Source organism: Malaclemys terrapin, chromosome 22 (assembly GCF_027887155.1).
Source record: "Malaclemys terrapin pileata isolate rMalTer1 chromosome 22, rMalTer1.hap1, whole genome shotgun sequence".
Taxonomy (NCBI): Eukaryota; Metazoa; Chordata; order Testudines; family Emydidae; genus Malaclemys; species Malaclemys terrapin.
This window is the reverse complement of record NC_071526.1, coordinates 19,421,301-19,449,231: the sequence shown is the minus strand read 5'-3', so window position 1 is coordinate 19,449,231 and position 27,931 is coordinate 19,421,301. Positions and strand designations below refer to the sequence as shown.

General features: G+C 51.0%; 1 protein-coding gene across 1 annotated transcript in view; it reads left to right on the top strand.

The window, feature by feature from the left end:
- Positions 1 to 27,570, top strand: part of FHL3 (four and a half LIM domains 3) — a 42,272-nt gene extending 14,702 nt beyond the window's left edge. The window contains exons 2-6 of the mRNA XM_054011630.1: positions 21,155 to 21,335; positions 21,699 to 21,873; positions 22,628 to 22,797; positions 23,447 to 23,633; positions 24,949 to 27,570. Of these exons, the coding sequence (XP_053867605.1) occupies positions 21,180 to 21,335; positions 21,699 to 21,873; positions 22,628 to 22,797; positions 23,447 to 23,633; positions 24,949 to 25,100 (840 nt within the window). The 5' untranslated portion in view covers positions 21,155 to 21,179 and the 3' untranslated portion in view covers positions 25,101 to 27,570. The remainder of the gene's footprint in view (positions 1 to 21,154; positions 21,336 to 21,698; positions 21,874 to 22,627; positions 22,798 to 23,446; positions 23,634 to 24,948) is intronic.
- The last annotated feature ends 361 nt before the right edge of the window (positions 27,571 to 27,931 follow it).

Sequence of the window (27,931 nt, the reverse complement as noted above, 5' to 3'; positions counted from 1 at the left end):
GAACGGCCATACTGGGTCAGACCAACGGGCCGTCTAGCCCAGTGTCCTGTCTTCCGTCAGTGGCCAATGCCGGACGCTTCCGAGGGAACGAACAGAACAGGCCAATTATTGAATGATCCATCTCCCAGTTTCTGGCAGTTGGAGGGTTAAGGGCACCCAGAGCATGGGGTCTCTGACCCTCTTGGCTAATAGCCATTGAGGGACCTGTCCTCCATGAACTTATCCAATTCTTTTTTGAACCCAGTCATACTTTTGGCCTTCTCAGGTTCACTATGCATTGTATGAAGAAGTGCTTCCTTAAGTTTGTGTTAAACCTGCTACCTAATAATTTCATTGGGTGATTCATGGTTCTTGTGTTGTGTAAAGGGGTAAATAACACTTCCCCTTTCATTTTCTCCACACCAGTCATGATTTTATAGACCTCTATCATATCCCCCTTGGTCATCTCTTTTCTAAACTGAACAGTCCCAGTCTTTTAATCTCTCCTCATATGGAAGCTTTTCCATACCCATAATCACTTTTGTTGCCCTTCTCTGCACCTTTTCCAGTTCTAATATCTTGTTTGAGATGGGGTGACCAGAGCTGTATTCAAGGTGTGGGCATACCAGGTATATAATGCCATTATGACATTTCCTGTCTCATCTATCCTGTTCCTAACATTCAGTTGGCTTTTTTGACTGCCGCTGCACATCAAACAGATGTTTTCAGAGAACTATCCACAACGACTCCAAGAGCTTTGTTGAGTGATAACAGCTAATTTAGACCCCGTCATTTTGTGTGTGTAGTTGGGATTATGTTTTCCAATGTGCATTACTTTGTACTTATCAACATTGAATTTCTTCTGCCATTTTGTTGCCCAGTCGCCCAGTTTTGTGAGATCCCTTTGTAAGTCTTTGCAGTCAGCTTTGGACTTAACTAACTTAAGTTGCATCTGAAGAAGTGGGTTTTTTTACCCACGAAAGCTTATGCCCAAATAAATCGGTTAGTCTTTAAGGTGCCACCGGACTCCTTGGTGTTCTTGTGGATACAGACTAACACGGTTATCCCCTGATACTTACCGGTAAGTTGTGTATTTTCCCCAATCTCATTCTCTGAAATGGCTGAGCTGTTTTAGCTGAAACTTTACCCAAAAATTCAATGTGAGATAGACACATGGCATAGAAAATTTCAGCCCAAACTGTTTAAGTTTGGCAAAGTTACAAGCAACTGAAAACTGGGTCTTACCCAACACTCTCCATTGTAACCTTAGCTATAGATGGCGCAACTGGTGGAATTGTGGAAAGTCACTACAGTGAGTGGATTGCTGTGTCTGACTCCTTCCTGTTCTGGACAGCAGACTTTTGATCCAGTGGACGGCAGTGCAGCAAAGAGGGAATTATCTGGCATGCACAACGCTTTATTTGGGGATGCAGATCTGCGCTGCAGCCTTTTCGGTGGCGTAGGTGGTTTAGCAGCGCCTTGGCTTAGTAAGTACGCAGTGGGGGCATGCAGGGAGCTGATCACAGTCAGTAACTTAAACAGCGAGGCCAGAATTGTCAAAATGGGGGGCCTTCACTTAGGCACCAAAATCTATCTTTTGACACCTAACTGAGAGGCTTGATCTTCAGAGGAGTTGAGCACTGACGCCTCCTGAAGTCAGTTGGAACTGTGGGTGCTCTGCACCTTTTATACGGCGGTGCCTAACATAAGGGCTCCAAGTTGGAAAGCCTTGGCCTGGAGCCTTTCCTGGGCTCAAAGACATGTTTCAGATGTGCAGTGTTACAAGGGATGTGTCCTAGCTTGAGCAGCAAGTACCATAAACTGTGCCATCCTTCGGGGAGTGGTATGGCTCTGTTCCAGCCTCTCTCTCTGGGCCTTTTAATCTCTGCCATTTATGAGAGATGCATTTTAAGCTATAGGATTCTGTATCTCTGTCTCTCTTATGCTGGATTCTGAATTACTGAATGTACAGAATCTACTGGTGTATTTCTCTGCCCCCCACTCTGTCTCACACGTTCTGTCCCTTTGTATCCTGGAGTCCCAGACTTTCCTCAGCTGGAGAACACGCCTCCTACACACTGCTAGGAGCTCTTTGTAAAAGTGGCTTAAAACAAGCTCCACAGAGAATCGGCGTGATCCTCCCAAAAAGGCTTCGCTCCAAATCTCTCCTGCAACAGCTTTGCCCCTTCATTTCTCAGCCGTAAAGGCTGGTTGCTTTTTATACTGTCTCTGGCTTAGCTAGCCAGTGCTCATTCGGCCACACTCTTAAGAAATCCCAGTGGAGAATTAGACCTGGCAGCTGCAGGCCTGTTACCTCACCCCACAAAAATGCTTTGTTATTGAGAAAATGGAAACTGTCTGAGGTTTCTGGGCTGAATAGAAATCATTGGGATCAGTTTTAACCACAGCTTGGTCATGGCTGCAGAACATTCCCCTAGCTGAGCATTCTCTCTTCTAAACCATAATCTTCAAGACATTGGAGAGCTGCAGGGGTTTCACTGGTTAACTGAGCAAACATTGGAGACTGTTATGCACTCTGCTGAAACCTCACTGAAATCTCAGGCTTTCTCAGCAAAGACAGCCGTGCCACCAGGTAACCCTTTGTAACCTGTTTCAGAGTAGCAGCCGTGTTAGTCTGTATCCGCAAAAAGAAGAACAGGAGTACTTGTGGCACCTTAGAGACTAACAAATTTATTAGAGCATAAGCTTTCGTGGACTACAGCCCACTTCTTCGGATGCATGGGCTGTAGTCCACGAAAGCTTATGCTCTAATAAATTTGTTAGTGTCTAAGGTGCCACAAGTACTCCTGTTCTTCCTTTGTAACCTGTTGCCCAGAACAAGAGTGTCCTGTGGAAATTATGCCAGGTTCATCTTCTATCTATAACCCAGACTGCCCCACTTGCTGGCATTCGCTTCTTGGAACGTTGGTCACTCTGCCTTTGTTAAAAAGGTGGGTAAAGGATATGTAAGCAGCCTTTAAGCCTCAGGGAGAGGAGCTGTGGAAGTATGTGGAGCCTTCCATGTTGTAATCCTCTAGCACCCAGATCGAACCCGCAGTTCTGAAGGAGAAGCTTTGCTGCTTTAATAACCTTTTAGGGTTGGTCTCAGGAGTGTTCTCTGGACAGGGAGTTCTGAGGGGAAAAGAGGGAGAAGAAAATTCAGTTTGAATTGTTTTCCTTATCTGCAAGCTGCTTTCCCCCCATATTGCTGTAAAGGACATGAAATGACATTTTGGTCAATACTGGTTTGCAGAAGCTAAATCTAAATACAGAACTCTCCTTGCTAACAGATCATAGTTATATTGATATCTTACAGCGCCTGTTGAGGAAGTTGCATAAGCATTATTCACTTGATATCCTAGTAGGACTGGACAAAGCAGCATTAGTTCTTTGGATGCAAATTGAACACATGATCCGTGTGTTTTTTTTGTTTTTTTTTTAAACCTAGTGAGTCCTAGCAGGCCAAACAAATTCCTTCCAGCTGCTATAGATGTTTTACGTGACTAAATAGTTGAGTGCATAGAAAAACAAATATCCCTAAAATATTGCACCCATGATTAGATATTTCATCATTTGACAGGGAAATGTAAATACCTGTATGGCTTTGGTATTTTGAGAGTTTATTTACCCAAGCTTCTAGCGTTCCCTAGGAAATCCCGTAACTAAAATGGCTCACAGCTTGTCATCTGGTGAGAACAGTGACTAGTCAGCATCTCCTCTGAGACCCTTTGAAACTCAGAGTGGGTTTTAGAAATAGTCATTTATTTAACTTGCGAACTAGGCCCAGCTGTTCAGGGCAGATCCCAGGGTCAGTGCTTTAGCTGTAATGAACTGTTTCCATTCTAGACCTCTACTTTCTGTGGGTTTAAAATGTGGCCATAAAAATCCCTTCCAGGCTCAGCACTGGCTCCTGAGGTCTCAGGGAGATTTTTTTAAATACAAAATTCAAATAGTAAAAACAATTGGCAGTTTATTCACGTAAAAGTATTTTACCCATGTGGGGTGGGTGGAGGGGGGTGAGAGTGAGTGAGATTCTGATCACTTTAAAGCAGCCTCAGTTCTGCAGGACCCAAGCCCACACTGTGGATTCCCTCTCCTGGGTACGTTGCAAGTAAAGCCGTTTCTGCTGTGGTGCAGCCACTGGCAAAAGAACATGCCCTTTACATACATTCTGCACCAGCAGTAAAGCGGGAGGAGCGTTGACTTCCGAGTTAGCATGAAAATCTCTCTGTTCTAATGAAACAAAAGAAATTACATTGAAGCGCAGAAAGTCTCCTGAGTTAGGCAAACTTCAACTCACTAAAGCCAAGAAATTCCTCTCTAAGGTTTGCAGTTCTCCTATAATCCATTGTGCTGTTCTATACACAGGATGTTCTGCAGTCCCTTGGTAGAGTAAGAGGTAGGAGAGTGGCACTAAAAGCTTGTCTACACGTGAAAGTTAACATCAATTAAGGTAGGGTGTGAATTTATAGTGCAATAGCTGTTCCTGAAGCTGTGTGGACATTGTTATTCAAGAACAAGACAACCGTGTTTCTGTTTGGCTTAGCATGCTTTCAAAGCCCTAACTTTAACAGAAGCAGCTGGAGAAGACATGGTCATATATGAAAGACCCATGGCCCATAGTAACTTAGTTCTGTACGTGTACGTTCCTCTCTCTTTTATCTTTTATTTCTCTTTGTGACGAGGGTTGCCTGGGTTTAGAGCTGTAGCATATGTACATAGGGGGCTTTCGCAAAGGAGAAAATAGTCTATAAGCATTTTTTGTGATCTATGTTTAAATAATTCCAGCAGGCCAGACTATATAGTGTATTTCTGGAACAGGAAGGATGATGGCCTTGTGGTTTCAGCATTGGACTGGGACTCAGATCTGGGTTCAATTCCTAGCTTTGCCACTGACTCGCTATGTTACTAAATCCCTCTGTGCTTCAGTTCCACAGTCTGTGAAATGGAGACAAAATGCTCCCTAACCTCACAGGAGTGCAGTGAGGATAAGTGTGTCCGTGTTTGTGAAACATTCGGAGAGCACAGCAGTGGAAGCAATAATGTTATAAAGGATGGAGAGATTTAAGAGCTGATTACGTGTGGAAGCTGAGCCCCTTGCACTTACATTCGTGAAGAGGCCTGTTCCTGTATCAGCAGGGAGGTACGTGCTTTTCTAGTAGAGGAAACCCTCCTCAACTCAGCCTCCTCTGGAGGTTTGCTGCAGGCTTTGCCCACTCACCCATGGCCTGATGCTTGGTCTGGAGGAGTAGAGAGCAACACTGTTAACATTCCCGCATGCCACGATTGCGAATTATTCAGACTTACAGAACTACAGTGCATCAAGGGCTTCGAAGATCTTCACACTTGTACTATACATCAGTTTAACCTGGTATAGTTGAGTGGCTGCCACTAACTCAACGTATGCCTTGGTCCCCAATTCAGAGAGTTCTGGAGTATGCAGAATAATTGTGCACTCACTCAAGAGGCGTAATTAGTCTTGAGTGTACAATACACTGCAAGGAACTCTGACCAAGAGAAGCCACGTTGTGTGTGTATTTTCCAGCCCTACACAAACCCATCATGTAAGCCACTGAGAGGTGAGCACTGAGCTTGAATGGACACATCGTGCACATCGCTCTGAGCAGCTGAGAGGCCCTGGAACGCATGTGGGAAATCCCAAATGTGATTCAGTCTGTTGAAGAGATTAGACTTCACGTGTACAGACTTGACCGTGTTGCTACAGTCAGTGATGGAACTAAAGTGAACAGGACCATTGTGGCTTCAGATCTTCAACATGTGAAAGTCTGAATTTTGGAAGGGGCTGCAGAGCTCCGGTTCTGGACAAGAGTCTCTGGCTCTGCATATCCCTCTTAAGAACCAGGTCCCAGGTAGTGCCTTCTGTTGAAGTAATATAGGGCCTGATCCAGCCCCACTGATGTTAGTGGGAGTTTTGCCATTGACTTCAATAGAATGAGGCTCATTAGGTTAGTATGATGATTTTTGTTAGCAATTCATTTTATATTAGGGAACCCTTCCTGTTTGCTCTCTCCCTCTTGTCTCAGTGTGCTAGTGAGAGATGAAAGGGGTTCAGAAACTAAGTATTGCCAACAAAACCGGACCCAGGGACTTTGTCTAATGTGGACACTTTTAGAGGAACTTTAACAAGAGTCCAATCTCCAGCCCCATGTAGTGAAACCTGAACCTGGGGAGGAAACACTCGTCCTGTATTGATGTCACTCTCTGGTTTGTGATGTGGCTGCTTTTGTTTCTGGGCAAGCACTTAAATGTTTTGCTAGTGAAGTGGTGATTTACCCGTGAGTGGTTTTGCTCACAGCACCTGCTGTAACAGATTCTAGTATGAGTCACTGGGAGAGTCAGTCTGTCCGTTGCTCCTGAAGTCATTGTGGCTGTTGGGATCGTGTTGAGTTTTAATCGGATCCATTGCATTCAACAAGCCAACGTAACTTTCTGCTGCAGTTAGAGTATTGGTCTGGCTGAGTTATTGTTATTGTGGATGGCTTGCCACAAATACTCCATTCAGATACCATGTTCTCTGTTTGATGGGGAGAACAGAAGGCTGGTTATTAGCATGCTGGGATCTCCATTACTCCCCTTGTTGAACTGGAGGTTCTGATCCTACAAACGTGAGCAAGCAAATAAACTTGGAAACTTTTTAACTGTAACCAAACTGCCTTGTTCTGTGGCCGTTCTCCACTGGCTGTTGCACCATGTGCCTTGCCGTGAACAGAGGAGGCATTGTCGTTTTCAGTGAGTGAGCACAGCACATCTTCTTTACAAATAAGAAAAGGATCATTTCTTCACCTCACAGGGTGTGAACCCTTCCTGGCCTTTACCTGGAGGACATAGCGAGCTGGGTCTCTCCTAGATAAAATGCTGCCCTATACATATCCCATTGTCCTGAAAAGTAAATCTGTTTCATACACATTTCCCTTGCTACCCCTTTACATCTCAGTAAACACCAGGTCTGTACCATTGTTGTTACCTCTATGTAAGAATGTAGTGCGGGAAACAGGCAGCAGTCTGCTTTTCTGTTTTCATAGCTCTGCAGGGCACTTTCAAGAGAGATGAGAACTTGGCCCCTGCACCAAAGATCTCAGCAAGAGAGATGAAGAATCAGAGCGAGATGCTGCTTGTTGCCCAAACACAAATGCTTTCTGTGGATGTGGTGGCAGGTAGCTCTAGTTCTGTGAGGTCAGGCAGCATTTGGACTGCAGAGGATACTGGAGGTTTGAATTCCAACTCCATAATGTTACGTGCAGGCACCTGAATATTTGTTAGTCTCTAAGGTGCCACAAGTACTCCTGTTCTTTTTGCGAAGACAGACTAACACAGCTGCTACTCTGAAATGTGTCCATAGTGGCTGTGTAGTTTTGCCTCTCAAGTTGGCAAAAAGCTTTTTCCCCCCCGGCTATAGATGCCAAAGTCTCCATCTCACGAGGTGCCGCAGCAGCGTCAAAGCAGTTGTGCAAGAAGTGACGTGCTTCCCACTTCCCTTTCTCAGAAATAAATAGCTCTGAGCAGTGTTTATCCAAAATAAATCTTGATAGCAAAAGCCCTTTTGCCTTGAGTAATGGATGATTTTTCATTTACAATGCTCAGTATTTGAGACTAAATTTAAAAAAATAGTAAACAAGAAGTGTTGCAACAAAGGCGACTGATTTTCAAGCGGCTCAGGTCTGTACTGTAAGCGTAATTGACGCCAGATGACGCTGCATCCAGCTCTCAGTGTCTGGATTGTGTCAGCCTTGCAGATGTAAACTCATTTCAGCTCTGGTTTGGCAGTGTAGTGCTGAAGTAAAGAAACTATCTCCCTGCTCCCCGTGCTCCCCTGTCTGTCTCCACTCAGTAGTTTCCTGACCTGCTGCAAAGCTGAGCAATCCTGCCCTTGGAGTGTGTTACCTTTTTGCAGGAGGGCGGCAGCCAGGAACTCAGCAGCTGGCACGTGCAGTGACTCCCAGGCAACAGATGGTCTAAATTTTGGTTCAGACCACAAGAAGCCATTTATTGGGATGGTAATCTGAGCCTACTTCCCTTCCCAGGACTCGATACTTCACCAGAATTAGGAGCTGCAGGCATACTGGGGTTACAGAGCTGTAATTTCCTTTGCTTGTGAGGGACGCTAGCAGCTGTAATACATGCTTTCAGTAGAGACCTCCTTTACTCTTTAAAGGAGCCTCAATAAAAAGCACTAGTACAGAGCCAGAGACCTGCAGTTACCAGCCAAATGGCAGCCGAGACCTGCTGGTGGGTAAACGTTTGGGTGGAAGGCTGGTGTGCTTGAACACAAGATCTCCACCCTGTGGGCACACCTTTCTGTAGCTCATCAGCTGCCTTGTGCCCTGCTCTTCCCTGGCCCCGGGTGGTTTCACACCGCGGGGAGCACAGCTCCGCCAGTGGCAATGGCGCAGAGAGCAGTGCACACTGCTAGTGCAGGTGTGGTACAATTGGGTATTTAAACTAACTGCTCTTCCTCAGAAAATAAGAAGTCAACTCAGGAGTGAATATTTTGACCAAATTTTGGGGAAAAATTCCATTTGGCCTTTAATAATAGTGCTTAAAACGTAGAATGCAGCTGTCTCGGATGCCTTTTGATGCTCCTATCACTCAAAACTTGTGTTTTGTTATAAAACAGTTTCCGTGTTCAGGCGCTAAGCATTTACGTGTTTATGGGCCAAATTTTGCTTGGTTATGTGGGTGTAAATCCAGAATCAATCTGGATTTACACTGGTGTAAATGAAAGCTTTAATTGCCTAGATAATAAAATCTATATAATATGCAAATTCTTTGGGGGTGGGGGCTGTGCCTTCCTGTATGTTTGAACAACACTGTGCTGGCACTGCTGAACAATTGACAAGTCAGTTTAGCATGGTCACAGGATTCAGTCATTTTGTGTAGAGTCTCCTGTGGAACCAGGGCTCTGCATTTTTCACGCCTAGGTTTCTTTAATAAAATCTTCCCCAGAGAGCTGTGGTTGGCATTCGCTGGGTCTCCGGGATATTGTCGAGTTCCCTCTTTTGTGCTGTGGGGGCATGAATGCAGCCCTTAGGAAGAACCCTTGGGGTCACTCCTGGCCAGCTCTGTCAGCTGGCGCATTCAGAACCAAAAGAAGCTGGAATGTTTCCTTGGTGACAGTGGCAGGCTCTGTCCGGTGTTTGGGGGGAAGGTGTAGCACAGTGGTTCTCAAACTTTCGTGCTGTCGACCCCTTTCACATACCAAGCCTCTGAGTGCGACCCACCTAATAAATTAACAACACTTTCTAATATATTTAACACCATTATAAATGCTGGAGGCAAAGCGGAGCTTGGGGCGGAGGCTGACAGCTCACGACCCCCAGGTAATAACCTCGTGACCCCCTGAGGGGTCGAGAACCCCTGGTGTAGCAGGTTTATAGAAGCAATTGTGATCCGGAGTTCCTCTCTGCACCGTGTCTGTGGTATGTTTCCTTCCACATAAAAGCTTGGTGTGATTCGTATTCTGGCATGTGTCGCCTGCATGAAATGGACCCTCTTTCCTGTGCGAGGCTGTAATCGCCCAGCAAATCATGCGCTGCATGGATCTGTGACGCTCCAGGGCAGACAGCAAGGAAAAGAGAGTCTCAGATCGGCAATTTCACAGGTAAATACCAAGCAACCCCACCAGCTGCAGCTTCATCTTCACTTGTGCATGGTCTTTTCTGGAGGATCTTACTGAGATCTCATCCCTGCCTGTCAACTCCATGTGCCTGTCACTCCGACTCAACAGGGGAAGTGAAAGTTCATGTCTAGAAACCTCCACTTCCAAATAAAGACACTTCATTTTCAGGTGGGGCTTCTACCTAGACCATAAAATGTCCTGGAACTAAGCTGACAGAGACAAGTAGATGGCTAGGAAATGGCTTGCATTTGGCAAGGCTAAATTGTGATTTGACAAAGATCCTGACTCCAGGCCCCAGGAAGGAAATCCTCTGTGCGATACCCATTTTGCCCTCCTGCTCCCCCTTTGGAATGACATGCCAGCAGCAACGCCAAAAGAAGACTTTTATATGTTCCTAGGTTGTGACTGTAGTTACAATGCAAGGCCTCAGTGACCTCTGACACCTGGATCCTCTCCTTAGAGACTATATCTTGGAGAACTAGCTACTGACCCTATTGCTGCCAATATTGTGCTATACCCAGCAATGTGCACGGGACTGCACCAGTGGGTTCTGGGATGGGAGCAAGTGCCTTGAAACCCTGCAAAGTGTTCTCCTCACTCTGTGTACGGGGCGGTTATAGTAAAAACGAACATTTGTGTTCTCCAGCTGAGGGAAGCCCCGAGGCCGTGTGCGCCAATGCAGTCCAATACGGCCAGGCGCACTACATAGCATTAGAGCAGGTGACCACTCAGGAACCAACTATGTTAAGGATGCCCAAGCTCTCATGACAGAAGAGACCTTGGTCTCCCTGGAAGCTTCTTGCAGACCTAGGGAATGTGACGTGGTGAATGTCATGATGCAAATCAGCTGCTTCTCACAACTGTGCTGCAGTGAGTTACAGCCGTAGTTACCAAAGCCACCTGGATCCTGTCCTGGGCAGTGTTTGTGCCCTGCTGGGGAGTTCGGGGGGTGGTTTAATTTTGCTTCTGGCATTAGTAGCACAGTTGCCGCTGCAGCAGAGATGCTTGAGGAACCAGGGCTGGACCTGGAAGGGTTTGTAAGGAAGAGAAATGTTTAGAATCAGTTGCTGGAGGAGTTGTATGAAAGCTGGTCACATTTTGACTGCTCCTTGCAGAAGCTAACAGCAAACCATCTAACTGTTAGTCTTAGGCCCCTGGTCCTTTCTTGTCCTAGTCTATGCTGTTTCTCTTCCATCGTCTTGGAATCTGGGTCTGAAATGAAAAAACTTCTCTCCTGAGTGGCTTAATGAATGGTACTAGCATTTATTTTGGCGGGGGAGGGAAAGTCCTCCAGGCAGGGCTCTGTGCAGTAGTGTGACGGATCCAGTTAGCTGTGGATGGAGGCAGCTGTTCTGGAAAGGAACCAAAGGTTGTCTGAATTGGCCTGGGTGGATCTTTGAAGTTTACACTATCATTTAGGCACTTCAGGCAGTTAGGCGAAGTTTCACTGTGGTTTTCTTGGAAGAGAAAGCAAGTCAGGGCTCACCTTTTCTAGACGCATGTGCAACCCTCTGACCAGAGGGGAAGTATCCGGAAGACTGGAATTTTTGACATCCTTGTTACCATAATGAAACCGAAACTCAATGCCGTCTGTTAGATTGGTTACTAATATGCATGGGAAGAAGGAGCAGGAGCTCAGAGAGCAATCGTGAGTTTGGGTGCTTGCCTTCCTACTTTTAAAGCATTGTTACGAACAGGATTTTCCCTGAATTGTGGCCCCACCCCTCTATCTGATAAAACAATCAAACCAGGGTCCCAGTGCTCAGTCGCTGTCCCGAAAACTTGGCTGTAGCACCTCTCTTTCGTAGTCTACTCTCTGCCTGTGCCGCCCCCTCCACCCCTCACCCCCCGGTTGCAGATGCTGCCTGTTCAGTAACCTACATGTTCCTTTGGAGTAAATTTGCTCAGTGCAGCCTGTCATTGGGCAAGAGACCTCTCTTGCAAACCAGCGTTGCGTGTAAAGGAAATTCAGCAGTGCAGCTCCTCTCTGGTTCTCTCATCTCCTCCCAGCCCTTCTCTGTCCCAGATAATCATCTAAGGAGGAGTTTGAGTCAGAATCTCCTCTGGTGAATTCTGGGGCCATGGATTTCTGAACAGTCTGGTAAGGTCGATGTTGGTTTGTTAGGAGGAGAGTTCTAATGTGTCTATCTCACTGCTGTGCTCTTGAATGTCCTCCTTCAGTGAAATGGCCATTTGACTCATGACCCATCCAAGCTTCTCAAACGCTTCCAATCCTCAGCTTCCTGTTGAATGCACAAAATGTGCTTATTACGTACCCCAACTGACTCAACTTTGTATTTGTTTTTAAACAAGATTAATGGCCAATCTCTTGAGCAAAGCTCTGGCTGTGAGTGGTTTTCACGTCAGTGCACCAATACAGGAAGGTAGTTTGTAGTTCTGAATGCATGTTAATAACTGGGCACTTATTAACTACGCCTTGAGTCCAGGGATGGCTTTGTTCAGATCCTGATGGTGCTTGCAAGTAGGTGTGTAAGTCCATATGGATTTATTAATATTAGGGCTGTCGATTAATCGCAGTTAACTCACGTGATTAACTCAAATAATTAATCCTGATTAGTCGCAGTTTTAATCGCATTGTTAAACAATAGAATACCAATTGACATTTATTAAATATTTTGGATGTTTTCTACGTTTTCATATATATCGTAGTCTGTGGTGTAATTGAAATCAAAGTGTATATTTTTTATTACAAATATTTGCACTGTAAAAATGATAAAAGAAATAGTATTTTTCAATGTTTCAAAAACATAGCCTGTTTTTTGGGAAACACACTTTGTATCTGGCGTGTGAAAAGAAAACGAAACTTCCACTGGTAGTAATGTGTAGGACTCTAAAGAGAGGCAGGCTGGCTGGTCTTGGGGCTAGAGCATTGGGTTGGGACTTGGGAAATCTGGCTTCTATTCTTGGCTTTGCCATAGACTCCTTGTGTTACCTTGAGCAAGTGTCGTCAGCTGCCCATCCGTCAAAGGGGGATGATACCCTTCCCCCGTCTTTCTCGTCTGTTCAGGCTGTGCCTGGCTTGAGGCCTCGTAAGTCAGTCTGTGTAGAGCACAATGGAGCCCCAGTCTCTGGCAGGCCCTTGGCACTATTGTAATAAATAACAATCTCGCCCTTTGCCCCCACCCTATCTATGAAGTTGCACCAAGATCCTGTCAAGTTCAACACACCTGTCTTTAGCTGGTGTCCTTCCTGTGCCTCTCTGCCATAACCAGCTGATGCTGTCCGTGGAATGTGCTGTATAAACATTGTATGCACCATCACGTCTCTCTAGTACAGCAGGGTGCGTCTTTCACCTGCCGAGATTTACTCTGAATATGGGGAAATCCTCAATTCCCCTGCTGAGTGTGCCTTAAAATCTGGTGACAATCGGGTGCTCCCCTGTGACTCAGTGAACAATTCAAACCATCTCTGCTATTTCCTGTGCTCGCAGCCGTGGGCATTTCCACGCCTGCCCGGCTGAGCAAGTCCAGGGCTGCAAGAGTGCTGCTTTTTCTCAAAATGCACAGCGTTTCCTTGTCGAAATCGGCTGTGCCCAGCATTGGGCCAAGGCTGCTTTGAACTCACGCGAGGTTCAGTGGGGGCTGCATTGTAGGACTCTGGGTGGGCTCCAGCACACGTGGCACTTGACTACGGTGGACATTTTCTGGCAGTTTGGTGCATCCCCACAGGTGGGAGAGGAGAGGGGCACACAGGCTGCCAGCGTCCCGACTCTGCTCCTTCAGTACCCTCCTGCCAGCCGGCCGCCGTCTGGCCACTGCTTTGAGGGAATGCAAAAGACACAAAATAAAACCCAGGCCTTCCCCATGTATTTGAGGAACAAACTGCAGCTGTTTGCATTGATGGGGCTGGGAGAGCCCAGGGCCTGTGGGGATGAAGTATCCCTGGGAATGATGAACAGAGATTTCCCCCACCCCATGACTTGCCCGTCATGCTCGGAATTGCACAGCGCTCCTCAGAGTGCTGGGCACAGGCTGGAGAGGAGGTTTGATGGTGAGATCTAAAGGCAGGAAGTGACTCAGCGGCTCCAGGAGCAGGAGGGTGAAGTCTTGATGTAATGCAGCTCCCTGACAGCACTGGGTGAGAGCCGGGGCTGGCTCAGTCATCTGGATGAAATTCCCTTACCTGTGCCTTTCTGGCTGACTGCCCCTCAGCTCTCCTGAAAGTAGGGCTCGGTGAACCCAGGCTGGGGAGGGTGTTCCCAGAGCAGCGCCAGCACCAAGCCCACATCTGTTCCTGGGGACTTGGGAATGGGGCAAGAACCCACTCGTTTCCCAGGCTGCCCACACACACGGCTCCAGGCCTGCTCAGCCTGCGGGGCGGGCCCCACCTCAGGGCCCCGGTCAGAAGCTGAAGGCTGCTGGGGCAGTGGAACAGTGTCCAGAACAAGGGCTGGTGAAGTTAGAAGCCAAGCGAAGGCTCGGAAGATAGAGGCAGAGGCGCAAATGTTCCCCGTAGGGAACCAAACACAGTACTCTTGGGAACTGTGACCACACATGGCCTTGGCCTGAGAGCCTGCACGGCCTTTGCCAGGGCTCTCGGTGGGATGCAGCGTTAGCACAAGGGAGCTGCAGCAACCGTGATCTTGATTGAAAATCTTCCCAGACTCACGACGAGGGGTCAGAGCAGCTCCTTATACCAAGCAGCAGCTGCTCTTCGTCCTGGAGGCAGAAATCTGCTGGCCGGGGACAGTTGCACACGGACCGCAGCAGCTGTAGTGCTTCTGCAAAGCTAACTAGGGGAAACTCTTCTTCTCTTCCCCCTGCCGGCCTGGCATCCCTGGGCCCTGTCTCACCTACATAGACTCATCCTTGTTTGGGAAATTGCTCGTCCTCCCTGCCTGGCTGCATTTCTTCTCCTGCTCATTTGTTTAGAAGTAAATTACGCAAACCCCGTTCAGGCATCTCTGGGCAGAATAGATGGAACCTGAAACATGAGCAAAGGCAGGTCTATTCCTGTATCCCGGAAAGATGAACATGTTTCTAGGAGGAATGGCTGTATGGGCTGCTACAGGATGGCTTCTGTATGGCAGCTGGTTGTGGACCTGATAACATACTACCATGGGGAGTTACACAAGAAAGCCAATAACCTTGTGAAAGGGAAATCTCTGGCTGCAGGAGTTGATTGTTTTCTCAACAGTTTGATTAAAATCCTGGCTGGTTACACATTGCGGAAAGCCAAACCTTGGCTGCACCTTCTCCTCTGAGCTCGCCCGTCTGCCTCTGTATAGACCCTGGCATGACTGTAACAATCTGTTGCTAAGCCACCTGCAGGGTCACAACAGACAGTGACACTGGAGTGGTGTTACATGGGTGTTACTCTAATTAGAAAGTGGTCTCTACTGTGCATCATCTGCGGCTTGCTGACCTTTCTGGTACACTATCCTGTTCCAAGCTCTGTTCCAAACTGGCCGTGCTTGGGGCCCACGGTTTTCAGAAGGTTATTTGCAAGGCGAGGCTGGGGGCCCCTCAGGAGTTTGTGTTCCCAAAGGTGTTTGTTCTGGCACTCCATGGTATTGGTGTGCAAGGGAGGGAGGAAAGCCAGTTGTCCCCATGAGGAGGACAATGTTTGCCAGGTGGAATGGCCCAGCTCATAATAAAAATAAACCTTTATTGTCACAAGTGACTAGATTCCTGTGTGATTTTGCTCTCTCCGTGTGCTGAATGGTTCGTTTTTGTCTATTGCATTTCAGGTGTGACCTGTAGAGAACTGGGTTCTCCTAGTTCAGTGGCAGATGTATTGCATGGGTCTCACTTGGGGCCACAGTGTTTGCAGACTCGGCTACTCCTGGAGCCTGGGGCACTGGTGCAGGGAGCAGCCACCAGCCTGCAGGCTCCTTTTTTGTTTACTGTGAATGTAATAAAAGATTCAATGTGTCTTTAGTTAAATCCCTCGGCTGTGGAGCAGAGCAGCTGTACTGGGATTCTGACAAGCAGAGGCGGTAGCTACAATTCTCTGGCTGTAGCTGGGCATAGTGGGGTGACTACACCCAGGAAAGGGGTAAATCCAAACCAGGATGCCAGCATCCGAGGCAGTGAGGCATGTCCCAGTCTGCAACTGACAGGAGTGGTCAGCCCACAGGTGCCTCGCGGTAGCATAGCAACTGATGCATTTGTAACAACCATCTTGGCACTAGCCAGTGTTGCCCAGGTGGAGCCGGCTGGAGTAGTCTGAGGTGGAGGTGCTGTGCATGCCTGACAGGCAGTAGGGATGGGGTGGTGAGGGTAACTCATTACTGGCCACTTCCTGTCGCCGTATTGCCAGGGCATCTGAGCAGCACTGGTAACCCTGTTAATGAGGGGAGAGGGAGTCTCTCCTTATGGAATAGAATAGGGCTGAAAGCAATGAAAATGACTCTACACGGCCACTCTGCAACGTGCAAGCAGGTGGGCTCCCGGCAGTAGGGTTAACCCAGCCCCTGGCTCTGTAGAGCCTAGCTCCTGTTCTCTGCTACATTCGGTGGCTTTGACTTGACTAGGATCTCCCCTTAACCAGCTGAGTGCATGTTTAAAGTCTGTCTTGGCTACGCTTGGCTTTCAGAACCTGTTCGTTAGCACACGCCTACAGCACGCTTCTAAATCGTACTCTAGACCAACCCCTTCAAAAATGTTTTTACAAATCCATCTTTTCTCCTAGCCCAGACAAGCGCTGAGTTCCTCCCCCCTTGCAGTGAGTGTTTCTTGCCTGTGCTCATGTATTTGTAGAGTCCAAGGCCAGAAGAGACAATCATGAGCATCTCATCCTACCTCCTGCATAGGACGGGCCTGAGAACTTCCCTAAAAGCATTCCCAGAGCAGAGCTTTTAGAAAAGTATCCAGTCTTGATTTTAAAATTGCCAATGATGGAGAATCCACCACGACACTTGGCAAATTATTCCAGTGGCTAATTACTTTAAAATGTACCCTTATTTCCAGTCTGAAGTTATCTAGCTTCAACTCCCAGTATTGGATGGTGTTAGACCTTTCTCTGCTAGACTGAAGAGCCCATTATCAAAAATGTGTTCCCAGTGTAGATACTTATAGACTGGGATCAAGTCACCTCTTGCCCTTTTCTTAAGCGAAATAGATGGAGCTCCTTGTGTCTATCACTGTAAGGTAGGTTTTCTAATCCTGAATCCTCTCCAGTTTATCAACATCCTTCGTGAATTGTGAACACCAGAACTGACACAGAATTCCAGCGGCGGTCGCACCAGTGCCAAGTACAGAGGTAAAATAACCCCTCTGCTCCTACCTGAGATTCCCGTCTTTATGCATCCCAGGTTCACATTAGCCCTTTAGGCCACAGCATCGCACTGGGAGTTTGTGCAGCTGATTATCTACCTCCACCCCGAATCTTTTCCAGAGTCGCTGCATTGTGTAAGGATGGCCGACGTTCTCTGTTCATAGACATGCACGTTTGCATTTAGCCGAATTAAAACACATTGTTTGCGCCCTGCTCACCAAGCGATCCAGCTGTATCACTCTGTATCAGTGACCTGCCCTCGTCACTATTTACCACTCCCCCAATTTTTTTGTCATCTGCAAACTTGGTCAGTAGTGATTTAAATTTTTGTATCTTATGTTTTTTATGCTGAGCTGTTTCCTGCTCCTTTTTCTTTGTTTCGCCCTTCTGTTCTCTGTGCTCTTGGGCTCTCCTGGCTATTGGAGCTGCAGTGTTTGCTTTGGCATCCTCGTGTGTTTAACACCTCTGTCCTACTCTGCGTGTGAGACCCAGAACAAAGGGAGCAAACAGCTTATCTAACACAAACACCCCTCAGCAAACTTCCCAGGCTCATTATCAGTGGCTGTCCCTTCCCCTCCCTGGAACGAGCAGCATGTATCCCTACCCAGCCATGCTGTGGTCTGTGCCTGCAGACAGCCCTGGGGCTCGCTGTCCTGCCATCATGCACTCTGTGGTCTGTCCAACCTGGAGAATAAGCGAGCTTAGCTCCAATAGTGCAATGCTGACACCCTTTTAGCAGCGCACTCTGCCTTGCAAGACAGCTGTGCAGCAGACGTAGGTGGACTGACGGACTCTGGGAAGCAGTAACCCCAAGAAGGGAAAAGTGGTGTAGGATATGCAACAGCAATTGGCTGGCTAGCCAGCACTAAGGCCGCGTGACATGGACGGGGACGAGGGTCTTGCCACTGGATGCAGTTCAGAGGGATGCTTATAACAACCCCCCTCCTAGGGAGTCAGCAAGATCTGCACCTGGGGCCTTCAACATTGCAGCACAGGTACCAGTAGTAGGCTGTTATCCTCTAGTAAACTAGCTGCTGGAGGTGGATGTGACACACTCTGCCAGTGGGTTATTTGTATATTACAGATGGGGACAGTACTTTGAGCAAGTTGTTCAAGTACTATTTTCAAAGGGCTTGTGCAGTTTGCATCTCTTCCTCTTCCCAGCACTCTTCCTGTGTGCCTGCAAAGAAAGTGGTGTTGGGTCCCACCTAAGGGCTTTGTCTACATTAAGGATTTTTGCACTGATGTAGCTTTGCTGGTGCATGCCAGCCCCCAGGGTCAAGCCCTCCCTTACAGCAGTGCAGTGAATTTTCACGGGTTTGCACTGGTGCACCTATTCCTGTGCAAAGTCAGTAATGCAGGCAGGCCCTTAGGGGCATTCTCTGCTGGCAGTCATCTCCAGTGTGGTTCAGGGAGAAAGGGGATTGGGCAGGAAACGCCTACGTCGAGAAGCTGCCAAATGAGAGAGACTATTTGAAACTGAAATGTCCCTGTCCTGGAACTATTTTTTTTGAGAGCCCTGTTCTTGGTTTTGATCACAATGTTGGCTCAGCTGCAGCAGAGAGACGGAATTTGATTTGGCAAATCACGTTCCAACACAGAAACACCTTGTCCTGGAGCTGAGATCCTACCCGTCTGGTTTTCTCCTGTCATCTCTGAGTGCTGTTGGGTCTCGGGGAGGACTGCTATTTGAGATCACAGCGCGGTAGTACACACACTCAGAGGAACAACAGCTCTGTTTCTCTAGGTTCTTATGTGAGCCCACTGCTATGGCATCTGAGCATCTTGCGATCATTCGTGGGCTTTTTCCTCGCATTATCTCTGGGATCCTGTTCCCCTGTTTCTGGGGCGGGGGGGGAAGGGGATTGAGCCCCAAAGAGATGGTGGACCTGCCCAGGGTCACACAGGAAGTCTCTGGCATGGCTGGGAATTGAACACAGGCCTTTTGAGTTCTGGTCCAATGGCCTACGCTCTTGACCTGCCTTCCTCCCTTTCAGTTACACTCCAAGCTGCTATTTCTAGGGCCCCTGAAGTGCATGAAGCCTCATAAATCAATACAGATAGCTCCCTGCCCTGAGGACTTTACAGTATTGTACAGGGAGGGGGGGTTCCCGGTTGGGTCCTTGCGTTACCCCTTTGAGTCCCTCTCTCTGAGGTGTACGGGGGGGATGGGGCGGGGTAGCAATAGACGTTCTCTCAGGTGAAGGTGAAATCACTTTGGGAAGCAAAGTCCAGCATGAACAGAGCAGGTCACTGGAGGGAGGCGAACTCCACGCTGTGAGCCTTGAGGGGGGCTGGACGTGTTGCACAGCACACAGGCATGACTCGCGTTGTATGTTGGGAAACAAGTGACAGTGCCCAGGGCCCTGCCTGAGCAGGGCCATCTCCAAAGGACTGGGGCGCAGGCTGCTTCGTTCCGCTTCTGCAGGCCCTGGGCTGCAGCACTTCTAAAACTAACCTTCCTGGCTCAGCTTCCTCACTGGGGGAGCAAACCTTTTGGGATGGGGGACGTTCTCCCCAGGCACAGGGTGGCCCCCGTCAGAGCAGCTGAGGAAACGTTTCATTCGCCCGGACACGCGGTGATGTTGCTGAGGGTCTGGCCTGGCTGCCTGGGTATTTTTAGCAGGTATCAGAGACTAATGTGGAGTTGCACAGCTGGTGGCTTGGAGCTCGTCACTCCTGCTGCCATAAACTCTCTACCCCAGGATGCAGCTGCAGGGGGAGGGAGGTGTGGGGTGTGGACCAGGACGACTGGCACAGCAGTTCTCAGCCCACGCTGGCAAGGCTGGCATGCAGCGAGGGCTCGGTGTGTAGATCTCCCCACACTCCTGCAGCCATGTGCAGGGGACCCCATTGCTGCTGTGGTAGGAAGGGGGTCGGAAGAGCAAACAGGAGCTGGGGGGAAGCAGCTGGTTAATGAGCGGGTCTGAGAAGGGACTTTGTTCCCATCTGTCTGTCATGTAGCTGGGCAGGAACCGTCAGCAGCAGCGCTATCTCTGCATGCAGCAAGACTCAGCAACAGCTGGGAAGCCTAATCCCAGGCCCATGAATAGCCCCGATGACTCATGCTGTGCAAGCCAGAGCAGCCCTTTCCCAGTGCCGGCCTGGGTGGCTTCAGCCCAACATCAGGAAGGCAACTGCCCGCAGCCTGAGATGCAGAGGAACTTGCGATTGTTCCCCTGTCCTGTTCTGGGATTTATCCCTCAACACACTGTAATAACTCTTCTGAGCCACTGGGTTCGTCAAGAGGATTGCAAAGCCTGGTCTCTGCAGCTAAATGTGTCTGGTATAAACACCATAGGCTTGTCTACACTTGAAAGTTAATTCGGATTAAGGCTGGGTGTAAATTTATAGCTATTCTGGAATAACTCCAGGTGTAGACAAACCCTTATACCTTGGAGAGAAATAGGGCCCGTAACAGCTCTCGTAAACCAGCTTCTCCCGAAGCAAAGCCAGAGAATGTGTCTTGTGCTTTCACGTGTGCAAACATGCACGTGCAGCAAGGGACTTGTACTTCGGAAATAGGCTCCCAGGGAGGATCCTGGGGATGTGACTTTGATAAGAAATGTCTTTGTACTGGCCAGATGACTGGGCACCGGACTTACGCTCGATGCTCCCCTGTTTAGAGCCATCTGGAAGCTTCAAAACTTGGGATGTTGGAAACTAGCTCAGGCGAAGCACAGAAGATGTGGTGCAGGAACCAATCCCGTCCTAGGCTCCGGGCGGGAGGCTAATCACTGAGTTTGGGGCTGCGAGAGGGGTGACTGTTTATTCCTCTGTCGGACTCATGCACACACCCAGCTGGTCACGCACTTAAGTCCAAAAATGTTTTTGACCAAAAACGGGAACGATTTTGTGTGCAACCTTCTCGGGTGTTGCATGCTGTCCTAAGGATTGCAGCCAGGAGCCCGCGACTCTGCGTCATCCAGCGACCGGCTCAGTCACACGTTCCCCAGTCGGGCTTTCTCCGTGCAGGGCCTGGTGACAGGTGTATGCACGTTCTGATTGCTGGCTCCGCTTTACGTGCAAGCGGAAGGTGCTCTCCACGCCACACCTGACCACTTCTGGAAACACAGATCGTGTTGTCCAGGAGCAGGAGCAGCAGCTCGTGCCCCATGCTGGCCGTGTGCAGCCAGGCTCAGGTCAGTGCAATGCTGCCTGAGCACAGTGAACAGCCTGGGCGTGCGCCCGTGTCTGTGCCCCTCGCCTCGGGATGTGGCAAGGGAGTCGGGAGAGGCTCAGCCCTTTGTGCTGCTGAGGCTCTGAGCAGATACTGACCTATGCGGTTTCCCCCGGCAGGTGTGGGAGGCTCTCGGCCGGCACCATGACGGAAGGTTTCGACTGCGATAACTGCAAGGAGTCCCTGTATGGACGCAAGTACATCCAGATGGACATGGGCCCTTACTGCATCCCCTGCTACGATGCCCACTTCGCTAACACCTGCGAGGAATGCAAGGAGCTGATTGGCCACGACTGCAGGGTGAGTGAGTGAGTCCAGGGGCTGGGGCCTGCCCCCACCCCCTGTGGGCGAGTGAGGGGCTGGGGCCTGTCCCCCACCCCCCGTGGGCGAGTGAGGGGCTGGGGCCTGTCCCCCACCCCCCGTGGGCGAGTGAGGGGCTGGGGCCTGCCCCCCACCCCCGTGGGCGAGTGAGGGGCTGGGGCCTGCCCCCCACCCCTGTGGGCGAGTGAGGGGCTGTGCCCAAGTGGGGCCTGTCCCCAACCCCCTGTGGGCGAGTGAGGGGCTGGAGCCTGCCCCCCACTCCCCGTGGGCGAGTGAGGGGCTGTGCCCAAGTGGGGCCTGCCCCCACCCCCCGTGGGTGACACCCCCCGCCCTCTCTCCCAGGAGCTGTACTACGAGGATCGCCATTACCACGAGCACTGCTTCCGGTGCTTCCGCTGCGACCGCTCTCTGGCCGACGAGCCGTTCACCTGCCAGGACGAGGAGCTGCTGTGCAACGACTGCTACTGCAGCGAGTTCTCCTCCAAGTGCGTCGCATGTGAGAAGACCGTCATGCCAGGTACAGGCTCTGGGGTGGGGGTTGTTGGCAGGAGACGGAGCCTCCCCTGGGCCTTGGCAGGCTCTGTTGGGCTGGCAGCTGCCCTCCTGTCATCCCAGCCGGGGGCAGTGCCCTGTGGGTGCCGGGCAAGAGCCCAGGGACATGCCGTACCTGTACAGAGAGGACGGTGCTAGCTCCCCTCTGCTGAGCAGACGTGAGGCCCCTATGGGGGACCCAGAACTGCGATCTCCCCTGCAGCCCTTGTCTGTGGGCTCCGTGCTGGGGGAGGACCGTGGAGGAGGAGAATGGGGGGAGGCAGCTCCAGAGGATCTGGAGCATCCCCTGCCCTGTCTCTGGGGGCCCTTGCGGCCTCAGACAGCAAGTGACTGGCTAACGGCTGATGGACCCAGCCTTTTGGGGCTGTGCCAGGCCCCTCGGGCATTGCCCGCCTGTGTTACCCCCAGGCCCTCTGGCGTCTCGAGCTCTCCTGTGCTGAGAGGCTCGACTGGTGACGCTCCGTACGAAGGGAGAACTGCCTCATGTGGAGTGACTGTACTAGGACGTGGGGCAGGAACAGGCCTCTGGGCACTAGCTTTCCTGCGTACGAAATGCTAGCGCCAGCCCCCCCTTCCCAGGCTCGAGCCGAGCTCAGGACACAAGGCTCCATCTCCGTAGATCATTGTTGATCTGAGGACATGCCACTTGCTGAGCCTGTCTGAAGGTGCAGCTGCTGTCTCCCAGCGGTGCTCTGACCCCAGACCTGCTTCACTTCTAGGATCCCGGAAACTGGAATACAGCGGACAAACCTGGCATGAGCATTGCTTCATTTGCAGCAGCTGTCAGCAGCCCATCGGGTCGCGGTCCTTTATCCCAGACAAGAAGGATTATTATTGCGTCCCCTGTTATGAGAGCAAATTTGCCCCCCGCTGCACTCGTTGCAAAAAGGTAATGCTGGCTTGCCAGCCCAGTGCTTCCTTTGGTGACCCTGCAGGGGCTCCACTTCCCTTAGATGAGATTCTCCTGGGGCGGGCGCTGGTCTCCGCGGAAAGCGGTCCAGGGCATAGGAGGTGGGGAGCTGTTCCATGATCCCTTCTGGGTGAAACCCAGCTTACTAAGGGCAGACTCGTGTCCGTGTTCCCCAGATCTGGGCCGGCAGGACTGCGCCCAGCGCGCTGCCAGCACCCACCCAGTAACAATAAAGGGGTGGGCGTGGCCGGGCTCCCTCCCCTGCCCTCGTCATGGGGGATGCTGCTCTTTAGAAGGCTTTGCTGAGTGCTGTCGAGATCTCCAAGCTGAGGCATGTCCGTGTGCCTGGTCTCGAGACCGGCTGCTGCCTGCTCCCCTTAGCGCCAGGCCCACCATGCGGCTCCGTGGTTGCTGAGGGTCCAGTTGAGTTCCCTTGGCTGGCTTGGGAAGGGGTCTCATGTTATCTGCAATGCAATCGTGGAACGTGTGCTAGCTTGTGGCCAGCCCCTGCCCGTCTCCGCTCCAGAGGCTGAGATCTTAATAGCCGCCAGGTGCTCCGTACTCCCGGGGCTGCCTGCAGCAGCTCTTCAGGGACGCACGGGTGTAACTGGTGCTCTCCCTTCCCCAGTCGCTGACCAAGGGAGGAGTGACTTACCGTGACGAGCCCTGGCACAAGGAGTGCTTTGTCTGCACTGGTTGCAAGGTCCCCCTGGCAGGCCAGCAGTTCACCTCCCAGGAGGACAACCCCTACTGTGTGAAGTGCTTTGGGAACCTCTATGCCAAGAAGTGCAGCGCCTGCGCCAAGCCCATCACAGGTAACCACGGAGACTGGCGCGCAGCACATGGTCCCTCGCGAGCGGCACCGTGTCTCGGCCTGTGAGCAGAACGCAAACCTTCTCCTGCCTTCTTACTCCGAGCCGCTTGCTGGCGAATCTCTTCATGGTGGGGAATTCCTCTCTGCAGCAGGCCAGTGTAAGGCCTATGCAGCCCTCCAAGGCTCATTGATGAGAGAATGTTATTGCCAAGAGTGCCTGGGGCATGTGCCAGGCTGCTCCTGGACTTGTTCCCCAGCAGCCAGTTTCAGCTGCTCGTAGAGAGGCCATGCGATGGGAAGGAGTTAAATTGCAATGAGGAGTTTGTGTAGCTCGTTTTCTTGCTCTCACTTCGTTCTTGCAAAGCTCAAGTATTGGGTGTGTCCTGCCCCTGTCAGAGTAGGGAACGTACTGTGCACACCCGGGGAGGACTGGCTGTGTTTTGGTACCCTGCAACCTTCCTGCAGAACTCACCAGAACTCCCAGGACATGCTCCGTGGGGCTCTGACTGGTCTCTCTTTTGGGGGCTGCTGGTCCCTCAGTTGGGGTTCTCCACCCACTGTAAAGTGGGAAGGTTTTGCAGCCCAGGAACGGGCTGGGAGGCTCCAGAAACTGGACCTTTCACAGTGAGGGGAGTGAGTCTTTCCCTTCACACACCTGCACCAGGAGGCTGCCTGGTCTCCCTCACTGACCCTCCCTCTGTGGCTTGGGTTTACTGCTCCGGGAAAGGCCGACGCAGCCGCTGAGTCACTTGGTGAGTCAGAACCCTGGTTCCATGGTTGGAGACGATGCCGGTTTGCTGACCCGCCCCAGGTCACCAGTATTTCTTTGTTGCTGTCTCTGCAATAGCGCCTAGGAAACCTGCCCGTCCTCCTGCCTTCTGGACAAGGGGCAGAACGTGGCTTCCCTCGGCTGGCTGGCTCCATTCGGGCCTTCCCAAAGAGGTTTAGTTACTCGATGTCGTGCACAGACCCCTGACTGGCTGCTCACGGCCAGTGCTGCCAACTGCATAGGCTGGCTGGTAAGGGGGCTCTGGCCTGGGGCTTGGGAGACCTGCTCTGCCTCTGGCTCCCTGCGTGACATGGGGCAAGTCTCTGGGCCTCCCTGGGCCTCAGCTCCCCAGCTCTAAGCTAGGGCTGGTCCTTCCTGCGTATAAGACTGTGAGGGGTTTAGACGCTATGGCGGGGAGGGGCATAGACACACCTTAGCTAGATGGAAATAGCCCCAGGCTCATCCCACCTGGAGGGCCGACTCTAGGCCCTGCAGGAATCTGCCTTGAGCGCTCCGGGTAACCCTACGCTCTGTCCCCCTTCTCTAGGCTTCGGAGGGGGTAAATACATCTCCTTTGAGGATCGTCACTGGCACCACAACTGCTTCAACTGTGCCCGCTGCACCAGCTCGCTGGTGGGGAAAGGCTTCATCCCGCACCACGACGAGATCCTCTGCCGTGACTGCAGCAGCAACCTATAAGCCTGGCAAGAGGACGTGGGTCAGGGGCTTTATCTGCTCTTCGGGGGCTTCGTGCCAGACACCCTGGGCAGGGGGGAGATGTGCCTTTTGTAGCCCGGAGAGGGCTGATCCCCTCCCCACATTGTGTGCTCGGGGTGCCTGTGCCCTTCCCCTGAAGGCTAGAATAAGCCACCCGAGGCTTTCTGCAGAGTGAAGCTAAATAAACGCCAAACAAAAAGAGCTTCCAAGTCCCTCATTAATTGCTCTTTCCTTTGCTTCCTATGCGCTTGGGCGCTGGCTGAGCCGGGAGCCCCTGTCTGAGCAAAGGGGCTGGGCAGTGGGCCGTAGGCTCCATGTGCTGACCGCACAGCTTTGTCCCTCCTACTTGTTACTGGTTTTCTTCCCTTCCCCCACGCGATCCCTCTGCTCTGTGATGGGCAGCAGCTCCTGTCCTGTGAGCCGGGCTCGCCTGAGGCTCCTGCCTCCCCAGCCTGGGTTTGCAGCACAGCCTGTTCCCCTAACATGAGGGTAACGTGGCGTCTCGCTGGGCAAGTTTGCAACGCTGTCTGTGCCGCTCATTGCAGCCTTGGGTGTTTCTGGGTGGCCAGGGACCTGGCTGGCTGTGAGCAGAGCATGCTGGAGTGAGCACATGGCCCACATTGGAGAATGGCTTTTTCTGATGTCTCTCCCCCCCTTCGTTCCTCACATCTTCAGGGAGATGGTGTCGCTAATATGGCAGGGGAACCTGAATCACCAGCTGGTGCTGAGGGCTCTGGTGCCCCCACCCCCCTGCAGCATCTCCCCTCCCCCTGCTCTGCCCCCCAGCAGAAGGGTCCCCATCAGCTTCCAAGAGCTGCGCAAAGGAGTTTATTGAACACCGACTCCAAGAGCGCTGCGAAGCGGCTCAGGCGCTTTCGGAGCGAGTCTCGTGCTGCCCGGCTGGCAGCCAAAGCTCTTCTGTCTGCCTGAGAGCCGCTGAGCAGAGCAGCTGACAAGGGCATTTCAGAGGCAGCTAGAGCCATCAGACCTGGCGGGGTCGTCTGCTCTTTCCCCCTTACCGGGTGCTGCAGACACAGGGCCGCCGGTTGTCTCTTGCTGAGCTCGGCCACACGCTGTATATTTTGACCCCAAATATGGTTGTTTATCCTCTGGCGGCTTGTGCACAGTTGTGCTCGGCTGCAGGCTCTGCTCGGAATTCAGCCCTGGGTGCTGCAGGGGAGCTGGGTGGGCGTGGGGGGCGAAGGGGGGCTGTGTTTGTATTAACAAGAAGCAAGGCTGCAGATAAATTGAACCAGCTCCCAAGACAGCAGCCAAAGGCTCTGCCTCTCCTGTGCCCCCTCCCGCCAGGTGCTGAGCTCTCTTCATGTTCATTGGCTGCAGGGGGAGCCGGGGTTGCTCAGCACCTGGCAGGTCAGGTGCTCGTTGGGGCCTGGCTCAGCCGCTGACCCTCACCCCGTCTGGGCTTCTCATTCCTGGGAGGCAGCCCGACCAAATTCACAGTTCATTTCGGTCAGTTTCATGGTCATAGGATTTTAAAAATTGTAAATTTCATGATTTCACCTGTTTACATCTGAAATTTCATGGTGTTGTAATTGTAGAGGTCTTGACCCAAAAAGAAGTTGGGGGGGTCTCAAGGTTACTGTAGTAGGGGTTGCGGTATTGCCACCTTTACTTCTGTGTTGCTGCTGGCAAGGCGCTGCCTTCAGAGCTGGGCACCTGGCCAACAGCCACCACTCTCCGCTTGCCCAGCTCTGAAGGCAGCATAGAAATAAGGGGGACAATATCGCGACCCCCATAAAATAACCTTGCGACCTCTCTGCAACTCCCTTTTGGGTCAGGATGCCCAGTTTGCGAAACGCTGGTCTCCCCCGTGAAATCTGTATAGTATAGGGTAAAAGCACACAAAAGACCAGATTTCATGGTCCATGACACATTTTTCACAGCCATTAATTTGGTAGGGCCCTACAGATAGGAACTGAAAATGAGTGTGACCTTAGCTCCCCGGAGGGAGGCTGCTGTCCCAGCTGGTAGAACTTTGCTTCTCCAAGACCCTGCTATGCCAAACTGCTGAGCTGCTTCGAGTTCCCCTAGAGCCCTGTCTCACTTGGGATGCTCACACCAGCTCTGCCCTGCCCCCCTTCCCCCAGGTAACGGGATGCTTTTCTGAATATGCCTTCCTTGTGTTTTCCTTTTTGTACTTTATCTGTTACTCAGTAACCAAACCCGCTGGAGGAACGGCTAGCCCCATCCCCAAGCAGGGTTCATTTACCAACAGAATGTTATGCATGTTGAAGCGTATTAGCTGTGTATTCAAATCCTTACTGAAACCCTCGTTTGAAAGCTTTGATGCGGGTAAGTCAGAGTTTGGGTGTGTGCTATTCTGAAGAGCTTGGAACGGTTTTTAGAAAGGAAGCTTCCTATGTAAGTGTCCTACCCTCCGGTCTCTTGTATGTTTCTGTAAGGCTTTATATAATAAACCATTATAATGACACCTCTCTCTGGCTATATTTTCTCCGAGTAGGGGTGGGAGTAGGGTGGGGTTGAATTAACATCATCGCTGTGGGTCAGGCTGTCTTCAAAAGGTAAAATAGCTCTTTACTCTCCCTAGGGTTGCTCCCAAAGTCCTGAACTGGGGGCAGCTCCCTGCACTCCCCATGGTTCCCCCTCCCCCAGTGGCCTGCCAAGCCTTTAACTCTAGGATGATACCACAGTCCCCCCTTACACCAGTTCCAATTTCCCCCCACTCCCGGCTTTTCGGGGATGCAGTGAAGACCCTCTCCTTAGATCCGTCATCTGTGACTTCAGGCTTTGCACGTTCTTCAGCTACCCAGACAAAGCACTTGGGCCCTTCC